Consider the following 17,127-nt stretch of genomic DNA (forward strand, 5'->3'; position numbering starts at 1 on the left):
TTAAATTACTTGTTGATGAAAAATAGAGGCATGGTTTGAATAAAATGGCATAATTGTTTTTATAATTTTACTTAAATTTTAAAATTTTATGTCAATCACACAAACCTAAGTATGAGAGAAACGTTTTAAAATATAATATACATAAAGAAAAAGTAAAATGTGAACAATTAAATTAAATTTTTATTTCACATATGAGTATTAGAATTAATCTATGGTCTACTATCAAAACACTCAAGTAAAAAAAAATACCTTTGAAATAATATTTCTTGAGGATGTGAATATTATTGTATTTCTGATGTTGTCTTTGTTGTCCTTAGTATTTCACAACCTTTGAACTTTAATTTTTTAATTTAATTTGAAGACATAAGAAAGGTATAATATAATTTACATCCTTAACTGGAAACTTAAATAAAAGTTATACTTCCCTAAGAACATAATTTTTTATTTTTAGATAAGAAAAGTAAAAATAAACATACTATTTCATAGTAGTGAAATGGGTAGAACAAGTCACTATTTGTTGTACATTGTCATATGATCTTAAAGTTATTTTTACTACTTTTGTAAGGCAAGAGGAGAAATTTAACAATTATAAATGAAATTTGGCTAATATGACATAATTTAAATGATGTGTTTATGCTGAGATGACAATTCAAATGAAAATTAAATTTATAATTATTATTAAAAGAGTAAAATTTCTTGAGTGCCATGTTTGCCAAATATGTTTTACAAAAATAATAAAAAACATTGATGAAAAGAATATTGATTGTAAATAAAATATTGATCATTTTAGTATAGATATAATTTTTATAAATGAATAAGTCAGCATAAGGTATATTGAATTTGTTGAAAAACAGTCTTACAATTAAAGGTAAGATGAGACTTGTCCCTAGAACAAGAATAAAAAGAAAACAGAAGGAGCATGTATTCTAAGTTGCATACCACATGATCAAATATGGTATAATGTTATAATAGCATTACTACTAATTATAAACAAAGTGACTACTGCACACTTCTTTTACACTCTAATCAATTAAAGTGCGTGTTGGAGTCCAAATCAAATTATAGACAAAGTTATAAAATAATGATAAATTCACCTTTGACAAAGCGTATATCCCTAAAGTCTTGTGTCCATGGGATAGTAGTGGAAGACCAATAGGCCAAACCAGCATTTGAACATAGCCACTCATAAGGTATCATGTGCCAAAATAATCAAATTAGATCATATTAGCAAACACACCCATGATATTTTATATTCATTTAAAAGTAACATTTATGCAAGTTTGGTAAATGTCATGGTAAAATATAATATACTACACATCACCTTGCTACGAAGATAGGAGATAAAAAATTGACAGCCAGTTGCTCACTGTAGTTAAATAATATTTAAACAATTTATTTGTATTATTATAAAAAAGTATAATTTAAACTATATCAAATAACTACAAGATGAGAGGAGATTAATTACTTAAAAGAGGTGTTCCATCACATTTTTCTCATAACTATTCACTTGGTCAATTATCTTTAATATTGAAAAAAAAATTACATTTATTGTAAATACATTTTTCTTTTATTTTATATATGTGATGTGCTATATTAATAAATTATATTGGTAGATTATGCAGGTGTTAATAACATTAAATTTTTTTAAACTTAACAAATAATTTAAATATCCTAAAAAAACTAATGATTTAAATAAATTTAAATATTTCTAGAATATCATATATTAAAATTTGTAATAAATATAAACATTTTATTAATTAAAATTAATTTAGACATTTTTGTCCTAACAAACCTAATGATTGTATTAGAATTTGTGTTGAGTAATTGGTATTTCAAAATATTAATAGTAAATGATAATGTTATAATTTGTAACGAGTTACTAATCGTTTTAAATTATAATTAATTAGCCGGTTGTATTGACTATTGAGTAACTTGTATTCTTGAAATTTTAATAATATGTTGCAATATTGTTGTTATGATTTTATAATCAATAGCTAATTAATTTGTAATTAATAGACTTAAATTTTATTAATATGTCAATTATTGGTTGTCTGCCATGTCATGATTCTATCTTTCAAAATACTTGGGTGGAACAACACCTTCAAAACCTACCATCAAGATCACCTTGTAGTTAGAAATGTAAAGCTTCATACCTTCTGAAATAGGATGAAAATATATAGATAAGTAGCCATCAAGATGATTCACATAAGCAAATACGGGAAACTTAATGTCAATAAGAAAAAACCAACCATTCAACATTATCATAGGAGAACAAAAATAAAACTTACATTAGGAATTAACAGCTTTAATTGGTTTATTTTCATAGCTTCTTTAGCACCATTCTCCAATGATCTTTGAATCATATAAAATCCAGCAAAATCCAAATCATTAAAAGAGAAATTCAGAGTACCTAAGAAACTCTAGTAGACAATGAAGAAAATTTCAATAAAAAATATTTTTCATACAAAAAGGTGTCTCAAATATTGATGAGGAAAACACTTATGAAGAATAACATAAGATAAAGAATTGTGAATATCACCTACATAAGATTTCTTGTGAGAATTGCAGCATCAAATGAGAAATGCAATTTAAGGGATTCGGAGAAAACAAATATTACATATGACAACTTAACCTAAAATTAAATGGAGAGTGAAAGGGATGAATTTATATATCTTTTAGGAGAAGATAGATACAATAGAAGATAAAACTTTTCATACATTGATATATAGATAAATAAGTTGATGTGACAACATATGATTTTGCTATTCTCACCCAATTTTTGCTATTTTCACTCATTATGTCTTTTTTAAAATTATAGAGACAATTTTACCCTTCCCTTTCCCTTCTCCCCCACCTTTTGACACTCTTGCATGACACGCCACCTGCTGCTCCCCTCCTCATTTTGCATCTCACCCTATTCAGCAACCAACTTCCCTGCATTCATAAGGAATCAACAGTTTTTGCATTCTGTACGTTTGTCATGCAAGATACATTTTTTTTTCGAATTTGGATCCAATGGAATCCTGATTCCATTTTTTAGTCCATCATCTAATTAAAAATGACCACAAATTATACATCCAAATCATCAAAAATCAGCTAGGAGGGGCTAAAAAAAATAATTTTCAAATTTGAGAGATTAAATAGAAAAAAAAATTAAAATTTAAAAACCAAAAGCAAAAATACCCAAATTTGAGGAATAAAAAACATATTTAAACCTAAATAGTTTTAAATATATATATATATATATATATATATATATATATATATATATATATATATATATATATATATATATATATATATATATATATATATATATATATATATATATATATATATATATATATATAAAAAAATAACGTGATAGTTCTTTCTCTCACAACAACTTTATATATATTAATAGATTAGATAAATAGATAAAATAAATTTATACAATTTTTTTATAAAAAAAGATATGGATATTGAGAGAAATTAAAGACTATGTTAAACTCCAATTCTGGATAGCAACATCATTTTTTTTTTTTGTCTAGACTCCAATTGATCCACATGCTGGTTGGATAACAACATTAAAAACAATTAAGAATCTATATCTAAATTTTATGCGTATAAAATAGTTTGTAGAAAATCTTGCTAAATCCAAGATTATTTCAAACTAAAATTTAAATACAGATTATATTAAATACCATTCACATTAGCATATTATTACATAGAGATGCCTGTGTTATAATGGTGACTTAGTAGCGAAGAGAATGAAGATAAGATGATGAATTCGAATCTTGAATGTTTCACTAATAAAAATTATCAGACTAATATTTATCTATAAAAATATAGATAAATGCATTATTTCATAGTAGCTGTATAAAATAAGGTAATATAAAGGGAGGCTCGATAAAACGGACCGTACCACCACAGTGCGACCGCCAACAGATAATTAATCAATCACTCTGGATATAGATTTAATTAATTGATTCATCTTCGTGTTAAATAGAGGAGGGTAAAAACGTTGCTTTCTTCATTCATATGCATTGCTTCTAATACAATACGATGTGTATAGAGATGTTGCACCTTTACAGTAATTAATGACTCATCTACATAAAGTAATAAATTTGTAAAGTGATCTTACCAATTAACTAATTAATCAAGATTAAAAAAATAGTTAATTTAGTTAATAGTAATAAATTTATCTTAAATTTATAATTTTTTGAAAATTATCCATGTAATTAATACTTTTCTTTCTTTTGATTGTTTGTAAATATATATATTTTTAAAATATTTTTAATCTAAAAATAATTAATACAAGAAAAATTATAAATTAAATCTTATAAAAATGATTAAGTATCATTTTAAATTTAGATCTTATACGAAAAAAAAGTAAAATAGAATGGCCTTAAAACATTGGGATACCACTGCATCACAGGGATTTTTATAATAATAAACAATAACAAATTTACTGAGTGAGTAAAGGATAAATATCTTTGATATTCAACATGTCGAGTAACTGAGTGAGTTGTAAAACACTTTGGTTGATTTCGTCAACATATCTCTACAAGTTGATCTTTAGATTGAATAAAAGAAATCTGATTTATCTTGGCTTAATTCCAGTACATATACCTGTGTTGGCATTTTACTTCTTTAAATACGTAGTTTGAGAAGAAAAAAAATCCTTTTAAAAACTATGGGGTTTGCTAACACCCACACGTAATGCAGGTTTGCTAACACCCACACGTAATGCACAGAAGTCAAAATTTTAATTCAAGCTTTCTTTGTCATTATAAAATAGTTTATGTAAAAGTTGACTAATTTCAAGATTATTTTATAATTAAAAATTAAATACAGAGACCAATTCCCATTGGCATTATTACATGCAGTAGAAATGCATTATTATTACCAGTGGGCCCCAGGTAATGCACAGCTAAGAAGTCTAACTAAATTTAGGTTTAAGCTTTCTATGCCATTATAAAATAGTTTATACAATCAAAACGTATAATTTATTATGCAATAGTTAACTATATCAAGACTATTACAAATTTAAAATAATCAAATACACATCATATAAAATGTCATTCACATTTTTATTATTAAATGAAGAGACGCATCATTATTGGATCCTAGCTATATACAATAGTTTGAATTTTTTTTTCTCCCTCTCCTTTAAAAAACTACATGTTCCAAGAATCAGGAAAGAAAGTGAGGCCAGAGAGATAGAACCAAAAAGTGAAAAGGGAAGTTAATTAGTTTTATTTTTTAATTCCTTCAACCCATTTATTTTATTAATTTTTAAAAAACTTATTTTAAACAAATATACCTAATTAGCTTGTCCGTTTAAGAAAAAAGAAAGATATATAAGCGTAACAAAAACTAAGTCAACTATTGGCTAAATAGAACTAGATCTGGTTTATGCAATAATAAAGAGCGTATTACACTGTATATATTTCCTAAAATGTGTAATCAAGTGGCCTCATCGTTTTAACAAAGGGTATGCAGTGATTCTTTCTGCAACTGTGTTCCACGGCCAGTGTTTTCTTTTTTGTTGTTATTTTTTGCCCTTTGAGCTTTAATAATCAATGAATCTCCTAATTTCTAACATGTCATTTTTGTTGAATAATCAAATGCATCGGTTTCGACAATTTTGAATGTTTGAAGAATAGGGAGATACAGACATTTTATGGATTGGACTTTGAGTTTGATGTCTTTGACAGTTTGTATATGGATGTCAGACCAAGGAGCCGGGTTTTTCTTCAACCTATCATGCAATAGTTTAACAATATTGTTCAAGTATGAAACAAATTCTCCTACATAATTTAGACAACCAAGGAATCATTGTAATTGGGTTTTGTCTAAAATTTGGTTGGGAAATTTGGTAACGAACTCTATTGACTGGTCTATTGGAATAATTGTACCTTGATGTATATTGTGACCAAAGAACCTGATTCTTGTTTGGAAAAGATTAATTTTTGATTTGGAGACCGCTAGACCATTTTGTTTGATAATATGGATGAACGTATGCAAATATTTGAAATGTTGATCAATGCTTTGGGAAAAAAATTAAGACATCATCTATGTAGACAATGAAGAATTTTGAATAAGGATTAAAAATATCATTCATAATTTTTTGAAATTCTGAAGGGGCGTTCTTCAGATCAAAGGGTATAACATTTCATTCATATTGTTTGAAAGGTACTGTAAAGGTAGTTTTATACCTATCAGATTCTTGAATCTGAATTTGCCAAAATCCAGATTTCATGTCAAATTTGGAAAATATTTTTGCAGAATTTAATCTGTTGAGTAAATTTTTTGTTTGGAATATGATACATAATCCATTGCAAGGCTTGGTTTAGAGGTTTGTAATTTATAACTAAATGAGGTGTACCCCGTTCAAGTTTTGCTTGTTTGTTTACATAGAAAGCAGCGCAAGACCATGAACTTTTACTCTTTCTAATCAAGCCTTTTTCAAGTAGATCTTGAATTTCCTTTTGACTGTATAAAAAAAGTTCTTCATTCATCTGAATTGGTCTAACTTTTGAGGGAATTTATTTTTTCCTAAAATCTTTCTCATAGGAGAGATCGACAATATGTTTTCTTCTGTTCCACAATGAATGCGGCAAGTCTAAACAAATAGTTGATTAAATATGTTGTAATAAAGATTGAATTTTCTCTTTTAAGTGGGGTTTTTCTAATTGTACCTGAATATTATTAAACAAATATTTCTTCTTTTAGGAAGTTGATTTGGTTGATTTTCTTTTCTATGAAATTTATGTTTCTTGAAATTGGTTCAGTAGAAAAATTAAATGTAATTTTTCTTCCCAAATGAATGGTAGTTATTCCTTCCTTAGATATCTAAAGGGGAAACAATACTCTAATGAAGGGAGTACCTAGGATTACTTCGTTCTTAAGGTTTTTTATCAGAAGAAAGTTTGTATTAATCCTAAGACCTTGATTTTCAATAATTGCGCTAGATAACTTATAGTTAATTTTTAATTTTGAGTCATTTGTTGTGCTCAATTTTTCTGAAGTTTTCTCAAAGAATTTTGTAGGAACTAATCCTTTCAAAATGCAATTTGAATCAGCCCCTGTATCAAATAGGGTCATTGTATCCAAGACAAAATCACTAATAATGATTCTAATTAATGTTTATGTAAAATTTTTGGATCTTAATCTTATTGATTAATCCCATAATCATTTCGTCTTCCAGATTTTCATTTTATACATTCTTTTCTATATTCTCAGAGAATTACCGTTTTCATCAAGTTGAGATAGGATGATATATATATTGAAAAGAGATTTATAATTTCTTTGTTTGTGTTCGTTATATTGAGTTATTTATAGATCTATTTTATATTAAAAATTTTTATATAAGTTTAATTTTTCTTTATATTGGACAATAGACACATAAATAATTGAGAAAAAATCTATGTTAAACAAACTATAATCTATAAAAATTAAAATAATCATTACTCAAAACATGATAAAGATTAAAATACATAAAAATAAACAAAAATATAATGTAGTAGAAGTATCATCTTAAAAAAAATTTAACAAAACTTTCTCTTAAATCAACTTTATTTGATTTTAAACAACAAATAAAATTAAAAAAAATAACAAAAGCAATAAAGAGTGTTCTCAAACTAAAAATTATTTTCAGTTTAAACAATTTAAATATAAATAATTAATTAAAAAGGAAAAAATTAAAAACAATTTACAAAAAAAAATAAAACAAGTTGTGAAACGTGCAACCACTAATTAAAACTTAGATAAACACCTATATTATATTGTGTCATTGTGTTCTAAAACCAGATTAAAGAAGCTGTGTAGTTCAAAACAATCAAATCATTGTATTTTTTTTAAGTGAAAGTCCATATGTATTGGATATAAGATTAAGACTGAAATCTGAAAGGTTCCTTGTATTGAAAACACAATGTATTATGCTCCATTAAAAATGTTTTTATTATATTATTTTATTGTTTATATTTTAAATTAGTGAAAGATTATTGAAAAATATTTCCTATAATTTAAAATTTAAAGTACATATATTTTCGGGAAACTTAGGCTACACATTTTGTGATTATTTTTTTTTTACTTATATATAGTTCCCTCTTTCGAAAAAAATAAGAACACAAAGACACACACCTACAGCAAAATATCATTTGCCTATTTCTTCTTTTTATAAAATTATCCAATTCGCAACGGAGTTGACCGTGGCCTTGTTGATTCAACTGATTACAGCAACAATATTGATGCCTTGAATTGTGTCCCACTGTCCCCCAGAATTGTGTGGCATTGTTTGAGCCAATTTTTATTCAGTCCTCAGCTATCATCTTCCAAATTAATCAAGTCATGTAGTAGTAGAACAACAATATTTGTTACCTCATGATATGCTCATTTCTCCTTCTGTTACTGGAATATTAATAAGTTGCTTTCTATTTCAACATACCCTTGCCTTGCCTTCTTATATTAGGGTGCTACCAATAGCTCTATTGGGTTGGTTTGAGATTTCATTTCACGTTCGTCCTCGATCTTTTTCATTTCAGTAATTTCGGTGTGATTTTCAAATTCTCATTTCTCATTTGCTGATACACTTCAAACTTTCATGCATCCCCATGCATATATCATAGCAATATCAATAATTAATGTTTCAACTAAATAAAATAATCATATGATTTCTAAGACTTTTTATTCATAAGTATAAGAAGATTTATCACACTCACACGTTTCTGTTTAATTAATCGAGTTAAACTCTTGGTTTGATTTCCAAAACTAGTAAGTCTTTTAGTCGCTCAGTTTAGGATAAGGATAAGGAGAATAATAATGCGTACAAATTCGTGTACGCACAAAACCGTTATACATCCAATCTCCTTTGATTTAATTTCCATCAAAGGGTTTATTTTTTTAAAACTAATATTCAACCAATATAAGTCATATACACCTCTCTTCGTACTGTCTTCGTATAAACAGTTTTCATCCCATATAGCATTGTTGTTAAGATAATGACAGGTCTAGAGTTTATAATTATTTATGCCAATTCAAAGTTGTACCAATCATTCAATACAGCTATACGAACAGTGTTTGCACGAAACAGTACGAATCCCCTTGTTTTAATTTCATTGTATAAATATTATATTAAAAAAATGAAAACAAGAACTTTGACGGAAATCAGGAGGGGTGATTTTATTTAACTGTTTCATGCTACACAAATTCGCGTAAACTAGTATGCAGGCCATGCCATGTAATGCACGGAAAATTAGCTAGCATTCAATTATTATTTTGATTAATATAAATTAAATATTAAAAATTTGTAAGGTAACTAAATATATCTTTTATTGATATTAAAACTTATAAATTATTTATTTAGTCAATAGACCTGGAAGGGTTACCTTAGTCAATGCAATTCTTGTTTCCATCTCGATGCATACTATGCATAAAAGCAATGGCTCCCTCAGAATGTTTGTGATACTTTAGATAGGTTGTGTCGTCAATTTATTTGGAGTGGTAATATGGAGAGGAGAATCCATTTGGTGAAATAATGGAACACAATTACTAAGGAACGAAAGCATGGTGGCTTAGGTACGGTGTTCGAATTGCGCGTTTTCAAAATGTCTCGCTTCTAGGAAAGCTTATTTAATTGGGACATATTTCATTCCTAATAATTAAGCTTTGGGTGCAGCTTATATGCAGGAAAAATATTCTCTGGAAGACGTTGATGATGACCATTTGCTTTCTTTGAAAGGTTCTTATTATTTTATTACCTCTCTAAATTGGTTTGCTTTTCAAATTGGAGATGACAATTGCAGCATGTGGTTTGATATCCTTGGTTTGAAGCTGAGGCTTTGTCTTTACACAGTGCTTAGGTGCATGTTAATGACTTGGGCCTAAGGGTTAAGGATGTGCTGAATGAGGAGGGACGGTATCTGCATAATGTATCCACAATTATTCCTCATAACATTAAGGACAAAATTATGTCTATGAAGATTAATTTGCATGCTAATGTCCCGGATGATATTGGCATATTGTCTGGAATATGGAAATATTTCTTGCATTATGCCCTAGGTGAGATTCTTTTTGTGACAACTGGCTCGTAATGCCCTTCCTACAAAAAACTTTCCTTGTTCGTAGACACTTATTCACAGATGCCATATGCCCTAATTGTGGTTTGCATGATGAGGATCTTTATCACATATTTTGGTAATGCAATAATAATGTGAGAATAGTTTAGCAGATGCTTGGAATGTTAACCTTCCTACCCCTGATTCTAACATGACGTGCTTACATTGGATTCGGTTGCAAATTGGTTGCTGGGGTAAGTTGCTCCACCCTTTGGAAGTTCTGGAAAGCTTCTAATGAGTACATAACTGATTTAGTTGACCTCAAATGGATAGTGCTTTTCTTGTAAAGATTATAAGGACTTAGTTGACTGGATCAAATAAAATTAGTCTCCCATTACATGACTATTATTATTGATTCCAAAAAAATTTACACATAGATAAAATTAAACACAAATTTTCTCATTATATAAATCATTCATTCTCATGTGAATATAATTAAATCTTATATTACTATGTAACCTATAGGTTAGATTATTAGGATTTTGATTATGAAAAAATTAAATTTATTAAAAAAGAAAGTATTATTATACTAATAATAATAATAATAATAAAATATTCAATAATGCTAGTTTTTTAAGATGATAAATAATATTAATACGATGTATTTAATTTTCTTTCACTAGTATTTTAAATTAAATATTCATTGACCAGATCCATTTCTTTTTTATTTATAACTGATATTTCTGCAAATATAATTCTGAGAAGATAGTAGTGATTATTATTGACTTGTTAATAGAAATCAATACAAATTAACTAGTTATTAAGAGTAACTATTTTTAAAAAAAAATAATTATGTCTAATGTGTTTTGCTCTTAATTTTATGTAAGTATTTGATAACACATTAACGTATGTTTGCCCAGTGATTTTTTGTTTAACTTCAAAGCTATTTCTAAGTTAAAACTGAAAATATTTGAAGAAGAAAAGAAGAAACATTTTGTCAATTATCTCCTCTCTTTTTGGCTTAAAAAGACATTTTAATATAAAAGTTTTTTTTAAAAAAAAAATATATTATCACGTCAAATACAAAGGACAATTATAAATAAAATATTAATTAAATTTACATGAAATATTTTAATGATAAAAAGAAAGTAACATAAAAACATACATGTAGCTCAATTGTTTGAAAAATATATAAAAAATAAATAAATAAATAAATGAAAATGATCGAGACCACACGTTCAAGAAGGTATAAGAGAATGATAAAAAGAAAGTAACATCAAGGGATGTAGTTGAATTGTTTGAGCAATATACATGAATTGTTAACTTGTAAATATGCTGCACAAGTTCCAAAAGCTCACCCAATTAATTTTTTAAAAAACTTCATATTCTCGTATGCATAAAGATATTACATATTTTTTTTCAAGAGACTCTATATAAAAAATATTTGGCCCAGCTTTCTCTTATAAAGATAAGAACCATAACACCAGTATTCCAGTAATGCCAAATTTTAGAAGTACAAACAAGGCAAAGAGAAAAGTAAGCTATAAACTCCTGCCCCCACATGGCTATCAAAACAAAATTTATTGATAAACTGGTGTTCACTTAGTATAACATCGACTTTTATAAAATATACTTTAAATTTGGATCTTATAAAAAAAATAAACATCATTTTAAACGTGAGTCTTATAAATAAGAACAAAAATAGTACAAATAATGACCGAAAAGATTTTCTTGAAATATTGTTCACTCAAGGATTATGTCATATAATATATCATATTCCATAATTAAGCATATTTATGTCATTTTAACATCTATTTTCTTTTACCAAACAAATTAGAAATTTATCCCTTTTCTGTTCTTTTTCTTTCCTCACTTATTTTCCTAACCAACAAAGCAGAATCAGGTAGATTTAGTGTGTAAAAATTGAACGAGATTGTCAATTGGTAGTTCAAGGTTCGGTACAAACAATCCTCGTGACACAAACATGCTTAAGTGCTTTCCTACAATAAAGCTCATAAAATGTCTCGAGGCACACTTCTATTGTATCACAACTCTAGCAGGCACAGAGGCAATGCACCACTATACTACAAACTTTCTTCACTAGCACTCTATTTGGAAACATGGTATCACATGAACATATGGGTGCTGTTTGTTGTACCACATACAAATAAAGTGGCAAAAGTGGCAAGAGCAGTGATGATGATCATGCCTAGCCCATCATGGATTGATGATTCCCATCAAGAGTTTCCCTTCTCACTTGCAAAATCATTTTCTTCAGCCTCACTTCCATCATAAGATATGGAGCTGTTATTAACACTTGGTTCAGAGCTGGTAGTGCTGCTTGTGGCAAGTGGAGAATCAGAAGCACTCACTGTCCTGCTCTTTGAGGAACTACCTGATCTCACACTGTACATAGAGGAAGCTGGAATGCTTGTCACAAGAGGCCGCATATTACCTTGGAAGCTTCGCCTTATGTCCTGTGGAAGAGAAACCAAACACACACTTGTAAAGTTGCCTATATGAAGCACAAGTGAATGATTCCATGCTTGTGTCAAATCAGTGTATACATTATTTATTGCTGCATAATGTATTATACACATTCGAATTCAGATACACTTTGTGTGCTGTTTAAAACTGTCATCTAATCCAGATATTCAGAAATCTTTGTCTTTGTCAACATATTGTTGCAAGTTCTAACATACTTCCACTATATCTCAAATGTACTTACTATATATCAACATTAAAATTAATGTCAATCTACTGAAGCAATAAAATAAAATTCTTTCTACAGTCATTCTGTTACTTAATGTCATACATGGGAATATGAACATGCCATGTTATTGACATATAAGGAACAGAAATAACCCTTTTGAATTACTGTCTTTTACTTCAAGGCATGTACCAAGGTTAAACAATTGAAAGCATTAATATCTTTCTCTTGATCATTAATTAAAACTACATAATCTAATTGATTTCAGATAAAAACACGAGTAATGGAATAAATGGATATACCATATGCCTCATTGCCATATCTAAAGACTTCTTTGAAAGTGTAGTTCCAAATCCAGAGCTACCGGAAGAAGATTTTCCATAAGAATTCTCACGAGATGAATGGTGGTCTTCATGTTTTGGGGGGGCCAGTTTCCTCATGTTCACTACTCTTTCAACCATCTTTGTCCCAATCATAACTGGGCTTTCATCATCTCCATCAGTGAAACGAGCTCTACTCAAAACTTGCATAGAGGTGTGATTATTGTGGACCAGCCCCGTTGAAGTTCTTCCTTTGGAAGGGGTACTTGCCTGCCTTCTAGATTTTGCATTGCTGCTGGCATCAACAGAAGATGATCTAGAATTCGGTGCACCAGGCCTAGTCCTAGTGGCTGAAGCAGGTCTATCTGACAATGATGTCTTCAAATTTGGAGGAGCATCAAGTGAGAAACCAGGCATTTGTGAGGGTTCCCATGGTCTAGATCTCACCGAGGGAGAGCTGCCACGTGATTGCACTGGATTCTTAGCAACTAAAGGGCCAGGGCGTGCTTTCGATGCTGATGAAGGTCTAGTAGGAGGAGCAGATGCTCCAAATGCCCTTGATGGGGTTGATGATCTAAGTGTTGGTGTTGCTGATCTCTGAGATGTCTTTGGAGGTGCCAAGGAAGGCCTTGCAGTAGGTGTTGAGGACCTGGCAGTGGATCTTGTAGGAGTGGATGATCTCACTGGTGGAGCTGTTGACTTTGCAGATGGTAAGGTGGCCCTGGAGGTAGGTGTGGATGGCCTAGAGGATTTGGTTGTTGAAGGTAATGTTGGCCTTCCAGATGGAGTTGAAGATCTTGAAGTGGCTGGGGTTAGACCCCCAGATGATGAAGGTCTCCTACTACCATTTGTGGAAGAACCTAGTCCTGGCATTGATGCATGATGCTTGGAAACTACATTGCTTCTTAAAGCAGGATCTGCTTGGATATTTGCTACCTGCAATACAAGATACAGCATAACAAGAAAGTTGCAAGTATTTTATCAATTAAACCAGCTAGAACAACAGAATCCATTACTAATAATTGAAAGAGAAATGCTTGCAACATACTCTTTTGAACACACCCTCTATTATACAGGATGAAGTTTATTGGAAATCTCAAAAATTAAATCATGGGTCATGCTTCTTATTTAATAAGTTTCACTCATGATTTTGTAGTTTTCAATAAATTTTAACCAATAAAAGAGTGTTTTAGAAGGAGTGTGTTAGAGGGTGTGTTTGTAGCATTCCTCTAGTTGAAATTCAAAAGAATTCAAGGTTTTGGTACAGGTAGAGGAATTATAAAGGCAAAGTGCTGTGCTAACTGCTATGTACACTATACGCATCCAACCAATTGATTTGGTTCAACAACATCCAAATCTCCTTTTAAATGGTTCTTACCCTAGGTTTTAAAGCTGTAGGGCGAGCATTACGAGTCTCCTGTTCACTCTTTACTGATATTTGTGACTCTTTCTCTAAAGTAGGAAAAAGAGGTGCATCTGGTGGTGCAAGAAGCCTGATAACAGAAATCTTCATGTCAATAAAGTATGTAACTATGGTGGACAAAAATGGTAATGTAATATAGATGCAAACTAGGAATGAGGTAAAAGACATACGGCATGGATCTATTGCTTATGTATGTGTTATGCAATGCAATTTGGTTCTTTTCAGCATGAAGGGTTTTCAAATCAGTGGAAAAAAATATTGAATTCATTTCTGATACCTACACTAAAGGTTTTCATTAAGATTAAGGTGATCATAGATTCTCTTTTCTGCGAATATGACATCAATTTTGGAAGAGGATATATGAAAAGTAAAGCTTGATGTTAACTTAATAGCTTGTTTCCTTTGGAGAAAACATTCAGCACAATACTCAAGCTCGCCATTAAAAATGGGAAACTGAAAAGCTCCATTGATTGCAAGGAGAGTGTGATTATCAGAGAAAACATTTGAGAAGCGAATTAATTATGAATCATTTCTCGCGAATCATTAATAAGAAAAGAACAGGAACATAAAGGGAGGAAGTTGGAGCTACATGTGCGACAAGAAAATGTCATTGACAAAAATTCAAGGGGGAAAAAAACACTTTTCAGCTTCAGAAGTAACCTCAAATGGCGACCATGCAATTTAATCATATTAAAGATTCACTAATCATTTTGCAATGTAAATGGCGTTTCACATCACTATTGTGACTGCTTCCATCTGGACTAGAAGAATTTTCTCTAACATCAGATTAAATACAAAACCAAATGCTCAACAAAACTTTAATTCAATTAATTAGAATTTTCAAGATCTATAAACTCGTACAGCTAAATCACGCACACCCCATCAGCAATCAAAAGTTAAAGTCCAAAATTACCATTCATAGTCAGACTTGTCAATCTCTGAATTCAAAAACTCTTCAACTTCATTCTTCCTTGGTGGCACCGAAGACACGATCTTGGAAATCATGGAGCCCCCATCATTGGATTCTGTAATCAAGCAACATAATTAATCATTAATCAGAACATAACAAGTGCCACACAAAACATGAAAAGAAAAAAACATACCCAAATTGGACAAATGAAGTTCCTCAGAGTTTTGAAGCAGAACAAGGTTGTTTTTCTCATTCTCTTTCTCCCTCCTCCTCAGCTCGAGGAACAAAGAGAGCTCTTCATCTCTCTGCTTCATCACCATCACCTCAGCTTCTCTTCTCTCTAGAAAAAATATTCAAAAATCAAGCTTTGATTATCCCTTCAAGCAAAAATCACCAAAGCCTCAGTCTTTCAACCAAAACTTAATGATTGGAAGCCTAAAAAATGTCATGAAGGAAGATGATCCAAAAGGGTATAGTGAAAAGCCACCCAACAAGGATCTAATTACCGTTATGTGGTGAAAATGCAAGGAAACAAAAATTGGGTCGACACAAATTTTCTTCAATAAGCTAAGAACTCAGCTAGTGTTAGATGAAGAGTTGAGTCACGAGTACAAGGTAGATTGAGTTGTGTTTGTTTGGTTTGGAAGAAGAAAAAACTATTTTTGCTCGAAATGTTTGATTTGGTGATTGATGAAGTGCCTTGACAAGATTGGAAGTTGCAGTTGCTGTGCACCTCTGTCTAGTTAGCGTTCAGATGTTTGAAAACGGAAGACAAGTAGTAAGTAATAAGTAATACAATAAAAACAAAAGATTTGAATTCAATTTTTGCGGTTTATTTATTTGTTTCGCTGACACAGTTAATGCCTTTTATTAAAATATTTTGCTTTAAAATTCATTCTTGGAAAGTTTGTCCATTGGTTTTGAGGCGAATGACGATGCTGCCAGTCTTGGGAATATATGATATGCTTATAATTCAAGTCCAAGAGCAATATAAAGGCACCAACATATCTTAAAAGAAGAGAAATGTTATGTTCTTAAAAGATCATATCATATACTTTTTCAATGATATTTTCCATTCTTTTTTATCTATTTATCTGAGAAGATAATACAAAGATTGAAAATAAAATAAAATAAATATTTCCCCCTTTATCAAAATAAATTAAATTAAATTAATATCTTCATTTATTTTAAAATTACTTTTTAAAATGATTTTTAGTATTATTTCATTAGATATAAATATTTAAAAATTATATAGAAATAACAACATAATTTAAAAGATAATAATTAACATTATCTTAAACATATAAAATAATACATAATAAAAAAATCTTGCAAAAAATAGACAGATAAATGGCATTATCATTTAAAAAAAACTAGGGTCAGATTAATTTATCTATCTATCTGATTCTTTTTTCTTAGTTGTTGCCTAAAGTGCCAAACCACATTGATTAATCAATGGAGTCTTTTATTTTTATTTGATAATGATGAATCTTTCAATCTGAATCATATACGGCATTGTCATTCCAAGATAAAAAATATGACTTCACAGAATGAACAAATAGCCATATATACCTGAGAAACAAAAAGTGAATTACGATGAAGTGATAAAAGAAGAGAACAAAAACATTATTAATTCTGTCCTATATGTAATAGCATATAAAAGTCTCAATCACAATTACTTATGTCCTCATTGCCTTTCAAAAATGGTGATGGGACAAACATGA

The 17,127-nt window shown here is 29.5% G+C and overlaps 1 protein-coding gene across 2 annotated transcripts; it reads right to left on the bottom strand.

Annotated features, from left to right (window-relative positions):
* Positions 1 to 11,957: 11,957 nt before the first annotated feature.
* LOC100817222 (cell wall protein RBR3) lies at positions 11,958 to 16,296 on the bottom strand. 2 transcript variants are annotated; one of them, XM_014778015.3, is made up of 6 exons: positions 15,910 to 16,296; positions 15,597 to 15,780; positions 15,407 to 15,518; positions 14,449 to 14,563; positions 13,053 to 14,006; positions 11,958 to 12,517 (listed from the first exon to the last, which is right to left on the bottom strand). In XM_014778015.3, the coding sequence occupies exons 2-6, from the start codon at positions 15,721 to 15,723 to the stop codon at positions 12,278 to 12,280; spliced, it is 1,548 nt and encodes a 515-aa protein (XP_014633501.1). In that variant the 5' UTR covers positions 15,724 to 15,780; positions 15,910 to 16,296; the 3' UTR covers positions 11,958 to 12,277. The 2 variants fall into 2 exon arrangements, with proteins under 2 accessions (XP_014633501.1, XP_006583646.1); XM_006583583.3 differs by having other exon boundaries at positions 15,597 to 15,743; positions 15,910 to 16,293.
* Between the last annotated feature and the right edge of the window lie 831 nt (positions 16,297 to 17,127).

The sequence above is a fragment of the Glycine max genome, chromosome 7, assembly GCF_000004515.6.
Source record: "Glycine max cultivar Williams 82 chromosome 7, Glycine_max_v4.0, whole genome shotgun sequence".
Classification (NCBI taxonomy): Eukaryota; Viridiplantae; Streptophyta; class Magnoliopsida; order Fabales; family Fabaceae; genus Glycine; species Glycine max.